This window comes from Malaya genurostris, chromosome 3 (genome assembly GCF_030247185.1).
Source record: "Malaya genurostris strain Urasoe2022 chromosome 3, Malgen_1.1, whole genome shotgun sequence".
NCBI classification, from domain to species: domain Eukaryota; kingdom Metazoa; phylum Arthropoda; class Insecta; order Diptera; family Culicidae; genus Malaya; species Malaya genurostris.
Genome location: NC_080572.1, coordinates 247,810,479 through 247,837,576, shown reverse-complemented (window position 1 = coordinate 247,837,576; position 27,098 = coordinate 247,810,479). Strand labels below are relative to the sequence as shown.

The 27,098-nt window shown below is 36.3% G+C and overlaps 1 protein-coding gene across 6 annotated transcripts in view; it reads right to left on the bottom strand.

Moving 5' to 3' along the window:
- Positions 1-25,498, bottom strand: part of LOC131437966 (guanine nucleotide-binding protein G(q) subunit alpha) — a 63,706-nt gene extending 38,208 nt beyond the window's left edge. For 2 of the 6 annotated variants that reach the window (XM_058607673.1, XM_058607675.1), the window contains exons 1-2: positions 1,800-1,955; positions 613-1,561 (exon numbers count right to left, since the gene is read on the bottom strand). In XM_058607673.1, coding sequence (XP_058463656.1) covers positions 613-730 — 118 coding nt within the window. In that variant the 5' untranslated portion in view covers positions 731-1,561; positions 1,800-1,955. Of the gene's footprint in view, positions 1-612; positions 1,562-1,799; positions 2,061-25,297 lie in introns of those variants that run through there. The other 4 variants (XM_058607677.1, XM_058607676.1, XM_058607678.1 and 1 more) reach the window with 4 other exon arrangements.
- Positions 25,499-27,098: the final 1,600 nt, after the last annotated feature.

Sequence of the window (27,098 nt, the reverse complement as noted above, 5' to 3'; positions counted from 1 at the left end):
ACCATTGGAGTTTCATTTTAATAATTGACTTTTTTAAGACTTAGTTCTGACTCCAAACAAACAAATTCGAAATAGTTTACCAACAAAATGTATGAAAATAACAGCTTTTTTAAAATTTATGGCAATTAGTCGTTTGGTTCAAATAATATTCTTGAGAAGATTTCATAATAAATGACGAAATACCTAACATGATATTTAAAAAATTAGAGGATATATTTAGAATTATATTAGGTGATAAATTCTATGTAAAAATGATGCTACGGCGAAGAAAAACTTAGGTAAACTGCCTTAAGAAATAAGCGTACTTATGATAAATCATGATGCTAACAATGTTACTCATATTTGAGTTAGTAATATTTTTCCTTGTGAATTATTTCACCGAAAGTAACATTCAAGTTAAACCCTATTCGTTTCGACTGACTTCGTAATTGGTATTCAATTTATAGAGCAGTTGCCTAACAGATATCAAACTTTGTTGAACCTATTTTTGTTATGAAAATTGAAAAATAGGAAACCCATTTTTGGTTAGGAGTTAGGAACTATAAGTAAATTTTCACCAGATTTTGAACATTTAGTGCATCGAAAGGTGTAAGCAAGAATTTGAATACTCACCTAACAGTAACAGTTTCAGCTCTCGCCTGGCATCCCGTTTGTCTCGTCGCAGCTGCCGCTCAATCTCCTGATTGATACGCTTCTGCTCTTTGGCCTCCTCGGACAGACAACACTCCATGGTTGAATGGTGTGTGGGGCTAAGTGTGAGAGGTCACACGTTAGCAATTTTGCGGTGGGTCCTTGCCGGTGGTCTAACTGTGGAAATAGTTGCCACTGTGGGGACTCACGTTTCGCGCGCGGTTGTCCGTTGCTTTAGCGCAAACACGACTATATTCCACTCAATGCACTAAGCAAAAACAGTGAAGCACTGAAATAATTTGATTATTTTTTCTTCTTCTTCTTTTTCTTCTTCACAATGGTTTGGCCGGCGCACCGCAGTTATACCCCGCGCGCCTGATTCACGTGTGCTTTGGGGAGCGCTATAGTGGGATGATGATTCCTTGGTGTAAATCAAATTAGGTAGCGAACCGAGGACTTAATACTTGTGCTGGTTTCCGCGCGTGCAGAGCAGGTGTTAATTGTTGTTTGAAGGAGGAAACTCGGAACTAAGGAAGGAGAATTGAGAGGTTGAGAGAAAGCACGAAGGAAAACGAACGATGATCGCAAAGTCGTTGTCGTCGCTCGTTCGGCGGATGCGGTCGTTATAAGATACAACGACTGCGACCGCAACCTCTGTGATGGCAACTGGTGAAGACGGAGTTGGACCAGCCAGTAACTGCCCTGGATCGTGCTATCCGAGGTTCTAGCTGTTCCTGCTCCTGGCGACGGCAACAACGATAGCGGCGGTGCTGCTGGTGGCGACGGCTTCTGCTGCTGTTATTCCACTGAACTTTGCCGCGTCGGCTTGTTCCGCTGATCATATATCACTGTTTTATGTGTATTATTTTTATTCTTGTGATCGTAATTTCAAACGATATATCGAGTCTAATTTTCACGTTCATTCACATCACTGTACGAAAACAAAAAGAAAAATAAACTCCTAAAGTGATGACTTTACCTAATGGCATTCGGTTCCACAATTTAAATGCCGTTATTCATTCACTTCGATGCAAAGCTAAACCGTTGAACGTCACACTAATTTTTGTTCAAAGGACTAACAGCTTCATGATGGTCACGCAAACACTAATCGCAGTGAACTTCATCATTGTTTGTGTTATTACTGATGATCGAATATGCACGGTATTTACCACTTCCCATCCCCACTGGATTCACACTTTCGTACGATCGTCCGAATTGAAAGCCATTAAATCATAAGTTTCACACCAACAGGAAAAGTCAAATAACAACCGGGTCACTGCCAAGATCTTACCAGGGAACCACACTAACAGGACTAAAAGCTGTCAATAGTCGGAACAGTCTTTTATAGTCTTTTCCGTGTCTCTATCTAGTCATACTTGCCATGGATCAATCAATGTTCCCGTCATGGTCAAACCTGCCGAGTGCTGCGTCCGAAGCGAAAAAAAACATAATTCCAGAATGTAACCCTGGTAAGGCGCATGGTCGCCCCAACCAAAAGCTGTCCTTGCATTGTATACCAGATTTTCGTCGTCTCGCGGTCACCTGAGTTTCGTGAGGTTTCCTTCTACCGTTTCCACCTGCTATGCGCCATATCGACCTGAACCATTGCCGTCCAGGAATAAAGCCGTAAAACGTGAAAATTTCACCTCTCTTCTGGTTTCCACATTTCCCTTTCATTTTTTTTTTAATTAAATTACACCGTGAAACATATGGTTATTGACCAGATGGACACCATGCCGCTACCACTGGATTGGCACTGTGTAAGGTCTAGTCCACGAGGAAAACATCCAGGGAACCGTGCTAAACCTATTTGTTCAGCAAGCTGGCATCCATGGGACATGGGACGGAATCCGGTGACCATGAAACGCATGACGGCGGATAAACTGCTTCGACCTAGAAATTGATACGACCTACCGATTGATCGGTGTGAAATATCTGCTTCGTGTACCTTCAACATGGGATAATGGTAATTGAATAATGGTTACATTGATCGTATGGCTATTAACATATGTAGGCTTTCGAAATCCCGAAAATGGTTTCACGAGCACTACGCGAAGTGTGAGGTAAATTTTTTGCCGCTTCCAGGATACTGGATTATATTTACTAGAGAGCGCAAGTGCGACTGTGCTACTCAGCTGAAACATTTTTTTTAAATAGAACTACACAGAAACTGGAGACTGAATAATTTACGGATAATATTATGGAGCAAGCATTCTGGTCAAATTTGGTGTATTTCAGCTTTTTTTTACCAAAGATCGATTCATTTCATAATCTCAAATTGCCTCAAGTATTATTCAAATTTCCGTCCCGTTTGCCCGGGTTGGCGGTTCAATGCATAGAGCGCTGGTCTTACAAGCCTGTTGTCGTATGTTCGAGCCCCGACCTGGAAGGGGTCTTAGTGTCAGTAGGATCCATAGTATTAGCCATGCAATGATTCAGTACACTAAGAATCGACTGCGAAGTCTGTTGAAACAGAAAGGCCAAATTCTACAAAAGGAATGTAATGCCAAGACTTTGACTTATTATTCAAATTTCAACAACGTTTAAAGCCATTTGAAAGCATTTACAATCACTTCTAATTTCTGTGCTCGATTTTCAATAAGTTTTCCAAGCAAAGCATTGTCCCAAATATTTGGAAATAATCGATTAGGTACCCAGTATTCGAAAGCGGCGATCACATAAACGTACGAAAATTGGTACATCCAGAATATACCTTGAATAGGGGGAACCATCATAACGATCAACGTTTTTCCGAATTCTTCCGGTATTTGCAATTTATTCGGTAAAAACATTAACAGTGTTTTCTCAGACGAATTTTTTAGATTCTCATGCTTGCCAAAAATGTTCCACTCCGTCCATCGATTGGATCTCACATCCTATTGAAAAAAAAATTGTCAAGGCCTTCAAAAGAGGCTTCCGTTTCTACAATGACCTCAGCATTCGACGAGAATTTCTTTCCCTGTAAAGAAGCCAAGCCTTTTCAGGTTTGGAAATAGATAATAGTCGCTGGGGGGCCAGGCCTGGGAGATACGGGGGTGGGCACACGTGAGTCAGGATGCTGTTTAACCTTTCTCGCGAACACGAAATATTGGTTGAGTCATGGTCACTTTCTAAGGCAAAAGAAAATTTACAAATATGGCGCATTATGAGCCGTATTAAAACTATTTATGATTATAATAACTACTCTTTCAGTTATAACACATGGATCAATAAGTCCCGAGACTAAAGCAGAGATGGCGCTCGTAGTAAACCATTAACCACATCTTTCTAGAGTACTAACCTTTGCTTAAAACGGGTCAAAATTTTAAGTCGATCCGACCAGAAACAGCTGAGTTATCGAGGTTGAAGTAAAGTCGTTTTGTGGTTTGTTTAAAAAATGGAAAAAATCGAGTTTCGTGTTTTGATAAAACATTGTTTTTTAATGGGTAAAAACACCGTGCAAGCGAAACAATGGATTGAAAAATGTTATCCGGACTCTTGTCCATCAAAAGCAACAATTTTTCGGTGGTTTGCCGAGTTTAAACGTGGTCGTACCGACACAAATGACGCGGAACACTCGGGTAGACCTGAGGAAGCCGTTACACCGGAAAATGTGAGTGAAGTGACAAAAATTATAATGAAAGATCGTAAAGTGAAGCTCCGTGAGATTGCTGGGATGACACAGATATCATATGGAAGTGTATTTACTATCCTTCATGAAAGATTGACCATGAAAAAGGTTTTTTCCAAGTGGGTGCCGCGATTGCTTTCGATGGAACAAAATGCACCCTGCCACAAGTCGATGAAAACAATGGCGAATTTGAACGAATTGGGCTTTGATCTGCTTCCCCACCCCCCATACTCGCCAGATTTAGCCCCCAGTGACTACTGGCTCTTTGCTGATTTTAAAAAAATGCTCCAGGGAAAAAGATTTGGCTCAATTGAGGAGGTCATCGCTGAAACTGAAGCTTATTTTGAAGCGAAAGATAATTTTTTTTATAAACATGGTATTGAAAAATTGGAAAAACGTTGGAACCATTGTATCACCTTAAAAGGTGATTATGTTGGTGAATAAAAAAAATTTGCAAAAAAAATGTTGTTTCCATTGTTAGTCTCGGGACTAATTGATCCATGTGTTATATATTAATGTTATACCAAAACGTACTTCGAGATTCGGGATAGTTCGATCACTGGGTAGTTCTTGCCAAAAGTGTACTCCTCCCGTACACTTTACTTGTGTGGCAGTTTCGATCAACTTAAATGTTGGAGACATTTCTTTGTTTTGATGGTTTATTTCTATTTTTTGTGCCAAATTATCGATTTTACACCCAATAAAAATGATATGAAAACGCGCAAACGACTTTTAATATGGTGCAGACCAGAGCGTAAAATTATCACGCATTTTAAATGAAATAATCCCATCCAACAGTCTCATATTTAGCGATATCGGAAATCTCCGTAAATCTTCGGATTCGGAGATTTTATACGCATGTAGGAATTCGTAGACAAAATCTACGGAAATTGAAATATTTTTACGGATATCTACGGGAGATGGAATTTTTATACGGAAACTGTTTGTCTGACGACCAGGAAAAAAGTCGTTACCTGCTTTGCACCGCTGGAGTTTCTGAGGAAAATGTCAAACTACTGAAATGACACTACAACTATATGACATCTCAGCGTCATATTCGTTTTTCTACTGTTTCATTCGTAAATGAACCCAAAACAAACCTAGAGAGATGAAACATTTTCGTCTCTCACTTCAACGAAAGAGAGTATCAAAGCAAACGTCACTCGTTCCCCTACGACAAGACGAAACCAAAATAGCGCCTGTAGGGAAAATCAGTTGAATTTCAATTCTCATTTTTGCATTGATATAATGAAAATCTGTTGTGAAGTTTGACCATAAATAGTATCTTAAATATGATAAAACGAACTAATTACGCCCCAGAATATCTTTGGAAGCAAAACTACTATAGCACCAACAGATAAAAATCATTGTGAATATCGATTTTTGAAGCTTCGGTTGAATATCGACACTGCACAGTATACAAATTTCACTGAAAACCGAAAATGACGGAAAGGGTAAATGAAAGAAAGAACACAATTTTGAAGTCACTGTTCCGCTTATGTCGTTGACTGGGCTTGGATCTCGTTCTCATAATTTGCAAGCGGTGCTGAGAGTGCCATTTATTTTTCGTCATTTTCGTCTTTTTTGAGTAATGAAAATGACTTTCAGTAGCTTGGGTGCAGGCATATAAAAGAAAAACACGTGTAATTTATTTCAATTATAAAACAGAAACTAACTGAAATCTTTTATCCTTATCTAACCTTCATATGAGTAATAGTACAAGTTATTTATTCGAATAATCGAGCTTGCACCACTAGCTACCTCGACCAGAGCAAATGTGAGTATAAATTATTATTGAATAGTAGGATAACAGAGGTATTACACTTTATCGTTTATTATTTTTTATTTTTTTTAAAATTATTTTTACGTTTCGTCTTTGACTCATCAGTGCAGAGCAGTTCAAATTAAACTGCTTAGTGCTAAACTCGGTAGTTCAATTTGAACCGCTAAGCAGACGTAAAGTTTCTGCTATTTACAGAACACTTTTTGTTTTGCAACGGAGTGCGATGTCTTTTCTGACATGCCGAACGAAAACGTGTTTTCGACTATTTCTTTATCGAAAGGGTGGGCCAAAATGGGCCAAAATAAAATCAATCCTAAAAAGGGGTCAAAATACCTCTGTTACCCTATTATGTAAATGTGTATCGATTATGTATAGTAAAAAGGGATATTTATTCTTACATTTGACCACAAATCTGTGAATCAGTTTCACTGCAAAAGAGCGATCTTACCGGTCCCAATCTCCCCTACACACCTTACATCAGCTATTTATTGCAAGTGCAACATATGGTTGATGTCATTTACACGGATTTTCCGCTGTTTTTTTTTTAATTAATGCTCAGTTAGCAAATTCCAAACTCGAATGGTTTGGATTTAGCGTTTTTTTTTAATTGGCTTGAACCGTAACTGTGTAATTGCGCTACTTTACCATTTATCGCATGTTTCGGAGTTCCGCAGGGAAGCCATCTAGGACCGTTCAAATTTCTATTGTATCTGAACGATTTGAATTTTTTGTTACAATGCATGAACATATCATCTTCCGATAGTTTTAAACTGTTTCATCTCATAAAGGATTCTAATGACCCCGGTTTCTTGCAGTCTCAGTTATATGTATTTTTGATTATGCATCGGGAATCGAATTATCGGGATGGTACTGGATGCATGAAAATGCTCCGTGATTTTCTTCTCTCGCAAACGAATTGCGAAGGCGTTATGAATGGGCTTAGTATGTCAGCAGACTGTTGGTGAGTCGCGGTAATCATAGTTTTTATTTTTGACTCAAAATCAATAAAAAAGGTCGAAAATCGTTTTCCCTTTTCTGATGTATTCTTTGATTTTTTTTTGTATTTTTCGAGGTTCAGTACGAATATACATGTTTCATGAGTACATTAAAAAAATATATTTGACTTTCTATTGCTGTAGCAGAAGCTAGAAACAATGCAAGTTGAAAAAAGAATACTCAAAATTCAGGCGGTTACTGAGGTGTAGTTTTTATTTTCTCGATTTTATTCATCTGCCTTTTTCCATTCTATCGTTCGTTAGGTTGGGTACATATTTGTAGTAAGTTTATGGCGACTTTACGTCATAATAAAATGATCGATGGAATAAAATAATTCATTCAAGCATTGATTGCGATTGATGGTATAAAGTGGAATGTTGGATTGAAATTCACTTAAAAGTGATTCGTGCAGTAGTTGAAATTACGTGGAACCAATGTTTGTTTGAAAACATTTTTTGTTGCACTGTTTGTTTTGACATATAAACGTCTATTGAGAGGAAAAATTCACAGGGAATATAATTCCCTCTTCACATCATTTATTCATACTACAAAATAAGAATTATTTAATGAACACCATCAAGGTTATCATTTCAACAAACCGATCGATCCAGTGGTTCCTGTTGGGGTGCAGCCCATGGTTTTTCTACATTAGCTTTATGCAACTCGAAAATGAGTTCGAAGGTAACGAAACACATTGAATTGGTATCTTGACAGTTGCGTGTAACAAACAATCTGTTCAAGCGCTTCAACCTAATCCCGCTGGGATGGAGCAATCAACCATTATCGGAAATTAGCTTTCGCCTGTATAGTTGGTCATCGCAGAGGGTCCAGTGGTTCTACTAGTTAACGTAATGTTTATGATTCCGCTTCTGGAATAATGGGTATCAACTTTTCTGTGCATAATCATTCGCATGACAGGTACTTTGACAGGTACATACAATTATAAAGTTATTCAAGGATTGATAAATCTAATGTCATCACCGAAGAAATTACGGCATGCTCAAACGTCAAGCGTAAATTTCATTTTTTCTAAGAGTACAGCACTGACTGAAAAATAATCTCGAATTTCTCTGATCTGCATTAATACTCTTGTTTTCTAATTCAAACTACCATCTAAACATTTTATTTTTGAAGCCGTTCTCCTCAGTAAACGGGTAGAGCTAGCTATCATTTCAATCAGTGGCTAAGTTATTGAAAAAAGGCCGAAAACTGTTATTGCGAAGATGTTCCATCGACTCGTAGTTTACAAAAATATCGATGACAACACAGAACGGGGCTCGATGCGAGTAACCAAAATAGCTCCAAGCTCAATTAACAATAAGAAGTATGAGTCGATCTTTTGGCTGAACACCTTAAAAATCGTGAAAATTTACAGCTTTTGAGATGGACATATTCTAGCACCAATAATGACTTATTTTTACAGTTGTGCGATTTTTACAATTGTGCGATACTGCTGAAATAGCAACGCGAAAACTCGGAGAAAATGCACCTATTGTCATCTTACCCTTAGAGGAAATGGATCGAGCAGAATTGAGTTGTGTCAGACCCTGTCAGCTTGAAGCGAAATCAATCTTCAGTTCAGCAACGCCATCTCACGGCATCACATTCAACATATCGTGTCAATTGTATGAGTGCGCAGTACTGCTATTTTGGCGAGCACGAATTTGACATTTCTCTCCCCTACTTCTATGTTCGAAATTCGATGCAGACTCGCCTGAGGGCGCCATGCTCACAAAAAAGAATGTTGCCAATGATTTGTTTAGGAAATGTGCAAGCTGGATATCTTGTTATTATGACTGCTCTGGTAAAAAAAATGAATTCTCTTTTATATGAAGATTTATACAAGGTATTTTTTTCAAAAAGTTTACTGATAGAAGAAAGTAAATTAGTTGGTCGATAACTTGATGTTTCTGCTGGGTTATCAGGTTTGAGGATGGAAATTACTTTAGTGTTTTTCCATCTTTTAGGGAAGTAAGCTAATGAAAAACACTTGTTGAAACTTTTAACCAAGGCAAAATCGGGAAGATTTTAAATAAGAATATTAAAAATTCCATCATTACCTTAATGGTTTTAAGTTTTCTAATAATTGACTTAATTTCATCAAAATTCGTCTCAATAATGTCATTTTGTAACAACACTTGAGTTGAAATATGATCATATTTCAGTAAGACTTCATTTTCAATAGGACTCACAACTTTCAAATTAAAATTGTGTACACTCTCGAACTGCTGAGCAAGTTTTTGAGCTTTTTCGTCTTTTGTAAGAAGTATTTGATTTCCTTCCTTGAGAGCAGAAATTGGTTTCTGATGTTTCTTAAGAACCTTAGAAAGTTTCCAAGAAGGTTTGAAGTATGGTTTAATTTGTTCAACTTCTTTAGTGAAATTTTCATTTCGCAAAAGAATAAATCTATGTTTAATTTCTTTTCGTAAACCCTTAACTATGCTTTTCATAGCAGGATCACGAGAACGTTGGTATTGTGGTCGACGAACATTCTTCAAGCGAATGAGCAGTTGAAAATTGTCATCGAAGATAGAAGAATTCAATCTAGTTAGAACTGAACTAACAGATTCCTAGCTTCGATAATGTAATAATTCAAATCATCTATTACTGTGTAGATGTCCGTAGAATTTTCAAAAATAGTTTCATGATTTTCAATGTGAGATCTGTAATCCAACCAATTAGCTCTATGATAGTTGAATATAGAAATAATTGGATCAATTATAGCTTCATTGGAAAGTCTGAATGTTACAGGAAGATGATTGCAGTCAAAGTCAGCATGTGTAATCGGTTCACTACAAATGTTACCTTGATCTGTTAGAACCAGATCAATTGTAGAGGGTTTTTTTTTCACGGAAGCGAAACAAGTTGGATTACTGGGATAAAGAACTGTACAGTAATCAGCAGAGAGTTGATTATGAAGTATTTTACGATTACTGTTATTTTGCCTACAATTCCACTGGACATGCTTTGCATTTAAGTCCCCTATTACGAAAAATTTCGGTCGATATCTTGTGAGCTTTTGCAAATCGCCTTTAAAGAAATTTAATTGTTCGCCGGTGCATTGGAATGGCAAATATGCTTCAACGATAAACTGAATTCCATGAGTGGTTTCAATTTCTATTCCTAAACTTTTAATAACTTCGATATTGAAAGAAGGTAAAGTTCGATATTTGAATTGCCGTTGGACAAAAATGGCAACTCGACCACCCATTCCAGTAAACCTGTCAAATCGATGAACCACGTAATGTGGATTGCTTTTCAATTTGACATTTGATTTAAGAAATTTTTCTATCACAATTGCAATACGAATTTTGTGAATTATGAGAAAATTATAAAATTCATCTTCACTTATTTTTGAAGATCGAGCATTCCAATTTAAAATCACCAAATAATTATTTAACCTCATTGTTAAATTTTAAATCTATTGTTATATTTTTTTCAAATTGACATCTAACTTGAAATGCTTCAAAACTAATGGATGGAGATCAATTTGAAGGCTGACCCGAAACAGCTTTGGTCTTATCAGCGGAATAAAACTTCTTCGACAGTTTCGGATTCAGCCAACCTATTCTCGTCATTCCTTCAACGCGTGCTAAGTAATAACTCACTGCCTTTGTCAAAATCGTTCCTGAGTAGTTTGCCGACGTATTCTTTGAGTATACCTGCTACTGCTTTTGCTGAACGCGAGGTGTACAACAATCTACTACAAGTCGATGGATCGAAAGGGCCAGGATTTGACGGGTTACCTCCGTCGTTCGTGAATGAATGTTCGTCTGCCTTGGCTTTATCTGCACCTCTGCTTTTCAACCGCTCGCTGGCCAAGCACTATTTTTCAGCGACATTAGCGTATATACTAGCTATATACTATTCTCAAAGATCTACGGTACGGAAGTTGTTCTTCTGACAGACTTCACTACCGATTTTTAGTTGACATGACAAATGCGCCGATAATGCCTTTGATCCTACAGTCGGTCGAGTTGGACTTGCAAACACTGCTTGCCTAGACAGTCAGTTCCGAATGCAGTACGTTGTCTGCGATTCGTAGAAAAAAATCACGAAAAGACGTTATGTTGTTCTACACGACGAAAGAAAGATTATCGATTTGTTCATTCCATCCTTGGAAGGTTCATGCACATGGGATGAATGTTTCAACAATTTCTATCGGGTGGCTGGCTGCAATCCCGTAGTACGTAGTACGGGTTAAATATCAGGCGCCATCATTCGCGCAATTTATAGACAATCGATTCGTGAGACGTGGTTTAGCGTGAGGGATAGAAAATAAAAATAATCAGTCCTGAACGGTGCACAATCAACCTGTGCAAGACTGGCGGCGGAAGGTTTGTACCTCCCTCCGTCTGAGCTCAACGGGTGGCTCAGATGACTCAAATATCTTGTTTCACTTGTGAACGTGCAACAACAAATTTTTGCCCACTATTCTCTTTCGGAGTGTTGGTTCTCACCTTGCGTATCGGGTCGGGAGAGAAAAAGAGAACGTTAGCGAACTGAAGCGCTAAGATCGCAATCCAAACACACCCGGTATTGTGTGTAGCAAGCACACAAGGTAATCACTCTACACAAATCCAGAGCTGCTGTAATTACATTCAAACCGGTCAAATTTAAATCGACTATTTACACTAGCACTTGATACCGCAACCTTTTTCGTCAAAGTTGTGCTGAGTACGTTATCAGTTACCGTTCCCATGCGAATGTCATAGCCGTACTATCACTTATCAGGTGGTCCGTCATCAAAACAATGAGGCCTCGTATCAGAGCCGAAGCAGAAACACCATTCCAAACAGGGTTACGTCGGAGCACACACACACAACGTTAAGACACATACTCAATCCGTTCCACTGACATTTATATCCAATGCATGGCTCTCTGCAGTAATTCCTTCCTGCCGCTCCCAAAATTTTCACACAAGACACCAGACAGGCTAGACAATTTTCCCGTCTAAAATAATCCATTTTCGCGACGGCACTGCTTACAAACTTCACCATTCCCACGATCACCGGACACTTAGGTGCCCACTGGGCACTGCAATCCACTTTCTCTGGTCCATTCTATGGCGGAAAACGACGATATCCTGGCAGGTCGTTTCAAGTATCCATCACTCATCGTGGAACACCGATGGTTCGACGAGAGTACGGGCAAAACCGGAGCGGTACCATTTCAGGAGCAGGAGAGCAACCAACGATTGTGGCCTGTATTCGCGCTATCAGCCGCCCGACTAGAGTGCATCTCGCACGTATCCAGATGCCAGAGTGTGTGTGTGAGTGAAAGAGAGAAAGAGAGCGGTTCCAAGATATGGTGGAACCAGTGCTGTCAACTGTTTTTTCCAAAAATCTGTATTTGGCGAAAAAAACTATCTGTACAATATCTTTCTCGAAAAATCAAACATCAATTTAGTGCGAAAACTGATTTTGCGACCAAAAAAAAAAAAAAAAGGTCGCTCGACCTGGTTTACCCCTATGGAATCCAACACAAAAACTGAAAATCGGTATTTATCTGTATGAAAATTGAAATATCGGTATTTTGAGAGAGCATATCTGTATTCCTGTATCGAGTCCAAAAATCGGTATAAATACCGAGAAATCGGTATAGTTGGCAGCGCTGGGTGGAACCCGTCGAATCAGCTACGTTCGCTAATCTCCAGCGACGAGCTTCATCGAAAGATATTTTTTCCCCATCGGTTAGGAGAACGGGTCCCACGGTCTTCCCGGTTTAAAGTTTTTTTTTCTGTCAATTTTACGTCCAGTAAACTAAGCAAGTAACTGCGGGGTGATAAGTTTGGGGAAGAATCAGTGGCCGGGGGTTATTTTTGGAAACGTCTTTACACAAGTCAATATTACTGTCAACACTCGCGAGACTTTGACAATATTATTGATACGTTGAAAAAAAATGACTGTATACACACTAAATTTATTTTACTGTAGTCGGTAAAACATTTACTGGCTTTCAAACAGCTGAACGTTCAGTAATCAGTTCGGTAAAAGTTTAATTTACTGAATGGTCGGTAAAGCAGCGGTAAAACTCAATGTGTCTCACCTCGGCGAAAGACCAAACTAATTTTCAAAATTTACACTGTACAAGAATGGGTAGAACTTAATCGCGAATATATTTTGTTGTATTCAACGCAGTAACATACTTTTTGTCTTTCTCATATAGAAAGGCTATGCAATCGCTGTGAAAACCAACTTTACAACCGAGGCCTGGAGGGCCGAGTGTCATATACTATTCGACTCAGTTCGTCGAGGTCTTTGCATGTTTGTGTATGTATGTATGTGTGTATGTGACAAATAATATCACTTAATTTTCTCAGCGATGGCTGGAACGATTTTCACAAACTTAGATTCATATGAAAGGTCTTATGGCCTCAAACAATGTTCCTAAATTTCATTTGGATCCGACTTCAAGCTCCGGAATTACGGAAAATATGTGCACATTCTTTCACAATTTCTTAACCGATTTTTACAAACTAAGAAGCAAATAATAGGTCTTCAAATTCTTTAAAAAGTCCCCTAAAAATGACTTCCGGTTCCGGTATTACAGCGCGATTAGTGAAAATTTTCAATTTCAGTATTTTTTCGATGGCGTAACGAGGTGCACATTTATATAAAACTTGCTGCTAAATTCATCTAGTTGGCAGATATAGTTAGTTAGTGAATGTATAAAAACTCAATTGGAACTACTAGTCCCCGATTTCCGCTTCCGAAAGCACCGATGATGGTGAAGAAAATATCCAAAAACGGAACTCACTTCGATTTCTCAGCAACGGTTAAGTCGATTTTCACGTATCATGATTCAGATTAGAGCTCTCATTGTCTTTAAGGAGCAAGACTCTTTGCAAGCTTAGGAGTAATGTCAACAATGTGTGCATAAAAACAAATTCCGGTGCTTCTTTTCCTGATTTAAATCAATAAATCTTCCACATGGTTGAAAAATAAACCAATCGAATCATTTTGCTTAAAATTGCAATTCAAGAAAAGCGAAAATCGTAGTTTAAAACTCTTCCGCTTTCCTTAAAACTGCTCGAGAAAAAATATTTCAGTTTCAGCTTACATCCACTAACACATTTGATTAGCAACAAACAAATTCCTATATGGATTTCCTCTTGCAGAAATTATTGCGATATAAAGATTTACGTATCTTTTATAAGTAAACCTGCAAAATAGGAACCTTTAATTTAACACACGAAAGGCAATGAATATGGAATGTTGTCGTAGAACTATTTATTTTTCCGGAAAACTACTATTGTAATAGAAAATATTTAGTTTTGTTTATTTTGTGTAGCGCAATGTAATACAAATGCATTGAAGCAGTGTTGCTAACTTTTTTATTAGGGAAAATAAATCTACATTCATAAAGTGTAAGCAATTTTTCATCAAACGTTTGTGAAAACTTGATCAGAACTGATATTTCATCCAAAAAGTCTGGGGTGGAATCATGTAAGGTAAGGTAAGGAATCATGTAAGGTAAGGTAAGGTAAGATTATCACCAAGTTCTGTCACCACTGCTGAAAGGCTAACATCACTATCAAATGTTGGCATTACGTAAGGTGATAGTCACCACGATTTAATCACTTTCATGTCAAAATGGAGGTGATAGCAATTTAGTTATCACTTTTAGTAGTGATTTGATTTTTTGAGAAGTGGCTTTTTAAATTATTGTCCGTTAGGCGAATTTTTAACCCACTGATATAAACATAACCTACCAAAATTGGTCGGAGAGAATAATTTTTTAATAAAATTCGTACTGATATTGTGTCAAAATTAAATACCAAAATGAAAAGTAGCTTAGTTTGTATAGTTTAAAGAATCCATAGAACGAACGGTAGTATTTATCAATTAAATCAATTCATTTGTAATTATTATTTGAAGGAATATCATTGGGGTATTCGTAGAGTCAAAGATAAATTGCTTTCTGGAAAAGTGATAAGATTATGAATGTAGACATCTCCTGTTGCACACAACGTAACAACATAAAAAATCTATGCTAACATTTTTAATAGAATTAGATGGTCGTGACTTAGTGAGCGACATATCAGTCTCGTTCAACTGAACGAGTAAAAAAGATTAAACTGCGATCTTAATTTTCTTCTTGTGAGTTAAACTAAATAAGGCAATATTTTGGACAATTAGTTGCTGCTAATCATAGTGGATATTTGTAGTACCGGTGGGTAAAACTTCTAGAATGGAACTAGCATTCGAAAGCTCTGTGAAATGCCATAATCGGAAAGTGAATGAAAACTATACACAAAATTATTTAACGGATCTTTCTAGATGACAGAACGGATCTAGAACGGATCTAGATCTATGACATACGTACCAAATAAAATGTACGTAATACACAAATTATCAACACAAGTTAACTTGGTTTACTCTTGATCCTTAAATATGCTGTGCAATTTCATCCTGATCCGACCTCCGGTTCCGAAATAATAGGGCGATGATTGTCAAAACATTCAAATCGTCATGACGATGCATGACGTAATGACATCAATGACGATGCAAAACTAGTAAGCGACGGTACGTGTGACTTTGATGCGTTCGCAGCGTGCTTTGCTCAATTTCGTACAGCGTGCATGGTTGCCACATTAAAATTTATATTGTTCAGGTGAAAAAAATGTAAATTTTCTAATTAGTTTATTTACTTGTTAGTGTTATAACAATGCTTTTCTATAAAAGTACACTTATTGCCTTTCTCATATAGAAAGTTTATGCAATCTCTTGAAAAATTAACTAGTGCAATTTGGCTAAGTGCTCCTTATCATTCGACACAGTTCATCAAACTGAGCAATGTATGTATGTATATGTGTCTAATATCATTCATAAAATAAAAAATCTCATAGTCCTAAAGGTTGCTATTGAATTTCATCATGCTTTCATAGGGTAAAGTGTGTTTAAAATTGCACACCGTCATTTAGAGCAACGATGCAAAAATGGTAAAAATCTTCTCAAAACTGATTCAATTTGTAGGCTATATTAGTTACTTACTAAACGAACCGACTTCGGCTATACTAATTTCAAGTATTGGAAATAGTGGTCAAAAACTCCAAAACGAGACTCACTCAATTTTCTAAGAGATGATTTGATCGATTCCCACAAACTTAGGCTCAAATAAAAGTTCCAAAGGTTGCTGTTTAATTTCATCCGGGTCCGACTTCCGGTTCTAGATCCATAGGGCAAAGTGTGTTCAATCGTTTAGTGCGACGATGCAAAATAAAGTAAAATTCTAATTAACTTGACATAACTGTTTACAAATTGAAAATGTTATGTTAGTTTATACCCAAAGAAAGTTTTTTATTTTATTCATGATAGAAAAACAATTCTTGACAGGATCTTCCAGTGAATTTTTTGGAAATATAAGTAATATGAGATAGACACCATTACACCACTAGGTGGATTAAGACGGGTTTTCTCCATATCATCGAAAATGTGTTCAGCAGTTTATGATGAAATTTTCAGTAGTATGAGATACCCACAAATAACTCAAAATTGAAGTTTTCTAAAATGAACGAGCGTTAATATGAAATTCAGTGTCACTTTTGTGTATGTTGTTTAAGACGACCAATTAATTCACTCAATTTATAACCAAAATGCTCTTATAATTGATTTTCCCGCCTATTGCAAAGTTGTTCATTCTTTGTTACAGCTCAAAACATTTGGTATGCTGTCAGTACTTAACCTAGCTGATTCCAACTATGCATTATTTTGTAAAAGAACTGAATAATATTCAAACAAGATCTCCACGGCGAATGGATATCAATAATTTATATTTTAGAATTCTCAAAATCGAATATGGCGGCATGCGATTTCTGAATATTCCTTAAAATATGTGTATTTTCGAGACGGGTTTGACAAGCAAGTTATTGAATCTAATGTCATATTAATTGCTAACTTAAATTTAGAAATCTTAAATGTCTAAAAACGATTTGCTGTGGATTTTTCAATGTATGAGTGAATTTAAATATTGCATTTTTGATTTAATCGGTCCTGCACTCAACACAACCCCGAAATTTTTTGTTCTCGTGTTCCGCTTCATAATTGTAATAATTCATAGTACCATACATGCAACGAACAATTACGTAATAACGCAGATATAGTCGAAAGAGAAATTAAACAAAGAGAATCTGTCAATTGTTTTTAGGCCCTTTTGAAATGTTGACGTCGAATTGTGTCGAAAAATTGTGTTCAACGATGGAGCTCATTCCTAGTTGAATGGATACGTCAACAAGCAAAATTGCCGCATCTGGGGTGAAGACCCAGAAGCCAGAAGCATTGCAAGAGCTACCAATGCATCCCAAAAAAAGACACTGTTTAGTGTGAATTATGGGCCGGTGGCATTATTCGTGAAATAGAATTCTAAATGCTAAATATCTTTCGCGGAACAACCAGAAAATACGCGAGTTTGACAATATGAACTCTTCACTGGTTTCTGTCTACTTCAATTCCAAACAGCCCAACTAGTTTCTCTGCTATGATAAATTCTGCAATTGGTCTGGATTTTGGAGTGAACTGATTACTCAAACAGAATTAAAGCAATGAATAATTCAATTACAGTTCTGTATTCTACTACCTTAGAACTAATTGGCTAGCATACAGGTCTTATACCGAAGGCAATGTGAATACAGAAATTGTTTTGGAAAATTCGGCTGACATCGATACAGCAATAGATTATTCAAATGATTACATGATTGAAGTAAGGAGTCTATCAGTTCCAAACACTCAAACTAAATTTAATTCTCCTATCATTGACAATCTTCAACTGCTCCTTCGTCGACATCAATATCAAAATTCTTGTGATCCTACTATGGAATCCATAGTTGAGGACTGTCGAAAGAAACTTAAACATAGATTAACTGAACAAATCAAATCATATTCTAAGCCTTTCTAAGGTTCTTTACAAGATCTCATAAATCAGTTTCAATTTCTAATTAAATCAATGTCTCACACAACAATGAGCAGAGTACAAGTATTGTTACAAGATGACATTACTGAGACAAATTATGATGAAATTAGGGTAATCATTAGCAATCTTAAAAACATGAAGGCTTCCAAGATTTTTTGTCGTGAATACGACTTACTTTACTATGGGGTGCCTTTTCAAAATTAGCCATATGGAAGAATGGGCAGAACTTAATCGTGAATATCTCGACTTGTACTAACGGTAGCAACATAATTCTTTCACCATTTCATCAAAAATATGATCAGGAATTTAGGATAATATTTTGAATAGAGTGAGATAACCACAAACAACTAAAAAATTAAGTTTTCTCAAACTTTGAAAACAACGCGGAAAACTCTCTACTTTTGCGCGCAATGACGACGATTTTGAGGTAGTCAGGCACATATCTTCAACTGACTGCGTAAAAAAGAGGAACCGTGGTCAAAAATCGATCATTTCTTGTGCGTTGGACGGAAGCAGACGTCGTGGGACCAGCAGCTTCGGATAGTGCACCTTCTGCGTGGTTAAAAACCTCAAACGCTCAGGTCGCAACTCTCATTTGGACTTCAGTCGTCAATGAAAGCAGACCTTTTGCTTGGTATAAAGCCTTAAACGCTTAGGTCGTGCTTTCATTTGGGCTTCAATCGTCAATAATGAGAGCAGAACTTTTACGTGGTACAAAACCTCAAACGCTCAGGTCGTGCTTTCATTTGTACTTCAATCGTCGGGAGCAGCGGCCACTAGTAATGAAAGCAGACCTTCAGCGTTGTACAAAACCTCAAACGCTCAGGTCGCAGTGCCAGTTTCCCTTCGAAGAAGATCGATTACATCATCCTGTTGGTGGTCGTTTGCATTGGAGCAAAATACAACGGGAAATCGACAACAATGTGGAACATTATGCAAAATCAGTCTTTCTAATGGCTCTAAATGTTACCTAAAGAACTATAAACATTGCTTCTTTGTAAATCGAAAATTAAAATTAGCAGTGCATTGCAAATCTAAAACAATATGATCAGTTTTTTTTTTGCAATTTTCACAGTTCTAAATTCGCAACAGTGTTCAAAATCGTTTATATCCAGTTTAATATGTTAGAAAATTATACAATTTGGCCCTTCACGCACGCCTTCATAAAAGGTTATTTCCAAAACCACCAATATTTTATCATGAAGAACTATACTGGTTTCACCTTTTTTTATATATATAAAAAATAGGTATAGAATTCGCTCAAACTTTCGAAAATTTTTCCGAGGCCCGGAGGGCCGAATGACATATACCAATCGATTCAGCTCGACGAACTGAGCAAATGTCTGTGTGTGTGTGTGTATGTGTCTGTATGTGTGTTGTCAACTAAGAGGTCGAGATCTCAGAGATGGCTGGACCGATTTTGATCAAACTAGTCGCAAATGAAAGGTCTCCCCGTCACCCAAAACGCTATTGAATGGTTTTGAGATCGGATGTTTACTTTTAGAGTTATTCGAAGTTTTATGTCAAAATTTTCAGTTTTTTGACAGTATCTGTCACAATTGACCTTAAAAACAGAATTTGTTTTCAGACTTAGATTCCGCACGAAAATATCTATTCAACAAGCCATAGATTGTTAAAATCCGTCCATTTTTAACGGAGATATCGAAATTTTTGTGTAAATGACTTTTCCCCCTATTCCAGCAGTAGGAGTTTTGAGAGCTGTATGACAAAACAATGCTTGGGAGCAACGGAAAACACGATTTTTTATTCTGTTACATACAATTGTTTCTAAGGACCAAAAAGACTGTGTACAGCATCCTTTTTCATGACAATTTGCCTCGGACCGATTTTAGCACGGCTCGTTCGAATATGACATATATAAACCAGATGATGGCAGATTTTTTTTAAATTATATTGTTTTAAACTACTTACAGCAATAAATGCTGGAAAAACATAACATCCATATACCATTCGAATCAGTTCGTCGAGATAAGCAAATGCGTGTGTGACAAATAAACTCACTCAATTTTCTCTGAAAATTTCTTTTTTACAAATTCAGATTCATACGAAAATTCGTATGCTCCCAAACAAAGTTCCTGAATTATGTTTGGTTCCGACCTCTGGTTCCGGAACTACAGGATAATATATCAAACGAAATCAAAATTGTGTAACTCATTCTTCTTGTAGATGGCTGAACCGATCTAAGATTCAAATGCAATCTAAGAATCATCTAAGATGCAAATGAAATGTTTCAAGATTCTTTAAAACATCTTGCTCTTTAGTCAGATCCAGCTTCCGGTTTCGGAGATACAGGGTGATTGATATAAAAATGTCTATTCCACATATATTAATCAGGTTTATCGGGTTAGCAGATTTGGATAGTCGATAAAAAAAATCAACTTTTTTCAGTTTTAGTGGTATTCAGTTGTCGATTCAGAAGGCACCTGAAAATTTAATTCGTGCTATGATTTCTCAAAGATGTCTTCACTAATTTTCAAATATTTTGAAACAAATGTAAACGATACAGCTATTCAGGTGAATTTATCTGACTTCGGCCATACCGATTTTAGAATTCCGGTTCCAGTATAAAATCGTTTCTCAAAGCTCAATCGTTTTCTCAAAAAAGCCTAATCAAATTTCAGAAACAAAAATTCAAATTGAATTAAACTTAAATACAAAATTAATTAGTTTTATACATACATACAAAAATTAATGAATTTTATCCAATTAAGCTTCAAAGTTGTACTCAAAACTGTAATTTATTCGTCATATGGCCATACGAATCGGTTTGGGTTATGCTGGTTCCTGAATACCGGCTCTGGAAGTACCTTAAATTACCGTAAACTCTAAAGTGGAACTTACATATCATGGCATGTTTAATCGATTATCACACTTCTAGATTTAAATTCGATTGTATTTGCAGTTTCGACATTACAGAGTAATGAGTGATTACAATCTCAAATTGTCGCTTAAAACGACGGTCATTAAAATAATGTAATGAAAACTTAAACACCGAAGAATATTCATGCAAAAAACACATGCGGATTGATAAAAAAAGGTATCATCTCACTGCTAGGTGGATTAATCACGTTTTTTTGTAGTATTTGTTTATCAGAATGTTTGATGTAACTAATCTGTACTGTAGTTTGGTTGTATCGTTTCAAATTCAATCAATCAACTAATTGATATTCGGAAGTATAAAGAAAGTGTTTTATTCGTATTCACGACATCCAGTTATGTCTCTGACATTACACACCTGGACTTTTTTTTATAGTTTTCCTAAAAAAATTCCGATATTACCTTGAGACTTTGCCAAATATTTGGCAAGTGTTTTGTATACTTCTTCACAAACTTAATAAAAATCCAACAGAAGTATCCAAATCATCCTTATTTTTTATTATGAGTTTTCATTATGCTGTTATTGATAACAACTAAGAAACCTACCAAATCCTTAAGAAATCTCTGGACGAGGCATGCGGTGTCCTCAATTTCCAATCGATTGTTCAACATAGAACCTGCAACACTTCTTGCTCAAACGCGAAATCGTTCTGATTGGCCATTCAAATCAAAAGTGTGAGAAAAATCATTTTCCTCCTCTGTTATTTTTGCTCAAAATTCTGTTCTGATTTCTACATGTAAGAAAATATTATGTTGATCATTTTAAAATGATTTAATTTGTTGCGTACATTATTAAATGCCTCTTAAAAACCATACAGATGCGCAAACCTAATCCAATATACGATACTATTATACGAAATAGCTTTTTACTGCCTTTTGATTTATTGCTCTAGCGTTCTAAATAACCTCAATTGCACCGAAACAATTTCCGGATCACAATATTGGTCAACATATCCACCATCATTCTTGTTTACGTGCGTATCGACTAAAACACGAACGGATACTTTCGAACAAATACGAATAAATCATTCTTGTTTTCAAGCGAACGAATTCTAACGCAACTCGTTTGTCACAAAATATTTAAATATCAGTAAACTTCTTCAAATAAATGCTAAGTCATGATGAAATAACTCCAATGCTTATAATTAACCATATCAGCTGTTTTTAAAAGAACTTACAAAAGTAAACAAATCGAGTTTCTCTCACCTACCAATAAATGCTTCAAAATCCTACAATTTTGCTTAAAAATTCGGATTCTATAAAAATTTCAATCTTAGTAATACAAAGAAATAGTAGTGCGAAACTGTCATCCCATTTGTTTACGTAAGTTTCGCCCTCCGTGTTCCATGCCAACAAACAGGGCGAGCGATACTTCAATTGCTAGGAAGAAAAGGCGAAACTAGTTATTTTCTTTATGTTAGATTGCTTTCGAACTTGGAAATAGTCAATGAGACGATAAAATTACCCGTAGATTTAGTCTAGTAGATCTTAGTCGTGAAAACCAACCAGTTTCACGGAAAATGCGGGCGTAACTTCATAATTCACACAGGAAGCATAAAAGTAAACAAATCGAAAAAACACGAAACTCTTTTTATGTTGATTCATTCAGTAGATATAGAAGGAAAGTGGTAAAATTTGCAACAGTTCATCGACTAATCAAAAATTGATCTGAGAATATACTGAAATTTCTAATAGGATTTGAAACCAAAGTCAAAACATTCTTCGACGGTTTTTTCTTCATTTGCTGTCAATGTTAGATTCGCCCTTCTTTGAAAAACAGCTGATATCCGAAACGCTAGAATGTAAACCAGTTTAGTTTCGAACTGGTGCGTGTAAGTCGAACATCATTAGTACGAACGAAAAGTCCAATTTTTGTTTACAGACGAAATGCCGTGATTTGGTTTCGTCAGTTTAATGTTGCGAATTAACCGTTCGAATACATTGAAAACAGTTTAACGGATGTCCAACAAATTTCTTTTCGAATGTAAAGGTGACTTGCAATCAAATGGTAAATTTGTGTTTTGAATAAAACATTTAAAAAGCATAGCAGTCATAGTAAAATGCTTGTTTTTATTCTTTCTGTCGAATATGCGTAATATATGCGCGGTTCCAAGTTTTAATGCATTATTAGGTACTTTATGGAAAATACGCCATAGGTAAACATGCTTAATTTTATATTAAACGCAAGATTTTACTAATGTAACAAATATGTAGACTATCGAAAACCAGACAAAATTACAAGAAAAATGCACCATATTTTTCGCAGATACTACAAATTGGATTGATGTTTCGATGTTTTTTTTCACTTTTCACGAAATTTAACTTCAAAATTTTATTTAGACACTTGAATATAATTGAACTTCAGAACGATCTTTATTTATTATGTAGCATTCGTCACTTCTTTAATGCTTGGAATCTTCCTAAAAAACTACAACTACTGTACTGCTTAAAGTCAGTAACTGAGTAACTGATGGTTAAAAGTTGGAGTGATTGATTCGAACGTAAACGGTAATACGAATTTGACATGCTTTCGAACGTATCGCATACGGCCGTAAACCAGAATGAAGGTGATCAATATATATTCTGACAACAGATTATTAATATTTCATAAAGAAAATTGTTGCAAAACTATTTAGAGTTTTGATTGTTTTGTACCACATCATTAATTCGGACAACCCTAAGGGACTGTTTCTTGTATTTTTCACTCAAAGTAACGACTTTTGGATTCGATACATGTTTCCGTCTTTCAAGCAAATTTTATACACCATAACTAAAAAAAAAAATATATTTTTCGAGGCAAAGAAATTGATGGTCAATTTTTCGACTTCTTTAAATTGGCGATGCAATTGCAGAACAACGCAAGTGAGTGATCCATCGATGCAAAAAAATTATAGTCGAACGGGACGAGCTCTGGAGAATATTGCGGGTACAAAAAATATTTTCCAAGTTCTTTTTATGCTTGCTTCATCTGTGTAGCAGTGTAAGAAGTCGCGTTGTCGTGTTGCAAGTTAACTTCACAATGTCTTCCGATCCATTCTAACACTGTTTAGAACCTGATTCCAATTGAAAGAGAAAGTAAGACTAGATTCTGTAGTTTGCAGGAAATAGCATTCATGTTATTCGCAACATACATAAATGCATCTTAATAATATTTATAAACACAGAACTCCATAGATAAGCTGGCAGACTTCAGTAAACTAGACAAGTTTCAAGAATATTGATAAAAATTAAACCAATGATGCAATGTTTAGAAGACAACCTAAAACATTTGACTCCCAAAATAGACAATTATATTGCAATAGGCTTGTGTGCCTTTGAAGAAGTAAAAGCTGTCAAACAATGATCATAAAGGTTTTGTATCTTTTAGTGAAACTCAAAAATAACTATTGATCCATCAATGTCTGACTGCTGGGCTTCCCGCAGACAACAACGGACCTGGTATTATCCTGATATAGCTACTGACAACACTGTATCCGTGTGTTGAGTACACTGTCAGGTTGTTTTATTTTTCTGCGGACGATTCCGACTCTAGCAGTTTCAGGTCCAATTTTAACTCGAGAGATAAGTCAATCTGTAATTCTGTAGACCCGGTTACGTTGCTCCATCTTCACAACTACGATCGCGATGATTAAGCTGTTTCTCATTCTCCATTTAGATTCCTCCACTTCCTTCAAGTGGCAGAGTTTGCATTACACTTTTAACCGCTTCGTAGATTGAGTGAAAGATGACACACTTTGTGGGGGGAGTGGTATGGTATGACACCGTGCATTTTCGTTCGTACTTGTATTGCTCAATAACACAACTAATCCTTAAGAGTGCACCATGCAAACTGATTCTAATTACGATTCAATCGCTTGATACACAATGTACACTTGTCATCGATACTTTGTTGCTGTCAAGTTTAGAATTTTCGTTTGCTATTTTTTATTTTCCTCTGGTAGTAAAAGGTTCACTTGCATCTTATTCTTGTTCTTCCCGTAAGCGGGTGGCCGTAATATTCAGTGATGCCAGGTTGTGTAGAGAATATAAGCAATCGTAATAACATTTGAAACAAAACGTATAGCTGACCGGCACAGACTCCAGATAATCACTGTTAATTCGGAAAACTGAATATTTTCCGAAAAAGTGCCTTAGTTTGAATTTCTAAATAAACTTCACGATTTTCATTCGATCAGCCGGGGATGGTGACTGTCGCAAGGATACATTGCACAAAATAGACCACAGGTCTGCCAACGCTGAATCCGTCCACGGTTTCAGCCGATGTTCCGATCAGGAACGGATGGACAGAATGAAAACGTCCAGCAAACTACTGCTCCGGGCGGATCGCGAGAAGGAACACACACGAACACATTAACGCAATCGAGGTAGGAATGGGTAATCGCACTTGCGAACCGCACGACTACTGCAATGACCTGCCTCTTGTCGGGCAAGATTATTCCACACTGAACACCGATTTTCTTGCTTTTCACCTTTTTTTCTTTCTGTTGCCAACGCCGAAATTCCGTCCGCGACCCGAAACACCTCAACGCGCTCGAGTGGGGCCCCAGCAAACTCCGATGTACTCCATAAGTTGGGTGCCCCTTTATTCTGCCATTTGCAGCAAAAGCAATTTTTCCACACGGAGACGTCGCGAACACAACTCCTGTTCCTGATGCTTTCGTACTTTCAACTTCAAATGCCAAACTTTTGTTCAATATGGCTGAAATTTCAGAATCACTCTCTTGTGCTCTCCTGTACACAAGTGACGTACACACACATTCGAAACATAATGACAGTTTCGTATGTCATAACCCGATAAAACAGAAACTAGCTCGAGGGGTCCCACTGACTCAATCAATTCGAAAATTTATGAAAATCGAAATAAATTCAACAGGAGTCGCATTGTGTAGGACGAAATGGAATGAATGTTGAATAAAAACTTGTTCGAGATCATCGATTCACTTTCGTCATCACTTTGTAATTAGGTTTTGCACGATGACGACACAAATGAACTGCCGATGAATCAAGTTCATCTTTGACAGTTGCCGTGTACTTGTTTTGTTTTGCGACTGCAAGTTAAAAATTGAAAAAATGACGAAAAAGTGCTGTTAAAAACGTATTCCACAGTGAAAATAACTAAAAAGATTGCCCTGTATGTGTTTCCAGCATCAAGGAGCGATATATGTATGAATCTGTTGAGGCGCCTTGCAATTTTTACATTCGAAATATGAACTTCTGATGAACTTTTAAACTGTAAACAAGTACACGTCGACTGTCAAAAAAAGTTCATTCTGTTCATTTTTGTGAGGTTATGTCATGTTCGTGCAAAACCTAATATAACAAAATATTTCTTCACGCTGTGAGTGTTGTTCATTACCGCAGATATGTACACTGAAATGAAAATCTTATTTATATTCATTAGATTTGTCATATGAATCATATGCAGAATATACTTCATAGAAATTATATGGAAACTTATAATCTTTGTTTAATGTGTACGTCAAATTTATATGGACGTTATCATAATGAAAGTTATAAAAATATCCCATATAATTTATATGGAAATCCGATGGAAGTCGTGAATCGTACTGCTTGAAGCTGAAGAAATAGTTGTGTCCTCGATATTCATCAACTGCTCCAGACCATTTTTTTCAGGAAGTTCCGCATCTCAATGTAATTTTAAATTGCTGACAAGACAGCTCATCCAACTTCGTTCAAGGATATGCGTTAACGGACCATGAAATATATATCGGGTACATTTCATTACTCTATCTGTTTAGTAAGATTCATTTTTATTTTCAGTCTCGGGATCTCACTTCTCTTTCGCCAATATCATGAGGTGTTCCCTTACCGAACGGAATACTAGTAAAGCTTGAATCCTCAAAGAAAAGTAGTAGTTGGCGATTATCTACTACCATTGAAAGTTATATACATATATATATATATATATATATATATATATATATATATATATATATATATATATATATATATATATATATATATATATATATATATATATATATATATATATATATATACATATATATATATATATATATATATATATATATATATATATATATATATATATATATATATATATATATATATATATATAAATTTTATAAAACTAGTCATATGGTATATATGAACCTATCTAAATAAAATCGAAGTGAATATAATATGCGCTTCATAAATTGTTCCAATGTATGTTGTACGGATATCTAGTAATGGTTATAACACAGACTAACAGACATGACAGTATGAGTAAATTCTTATAAAAATAAT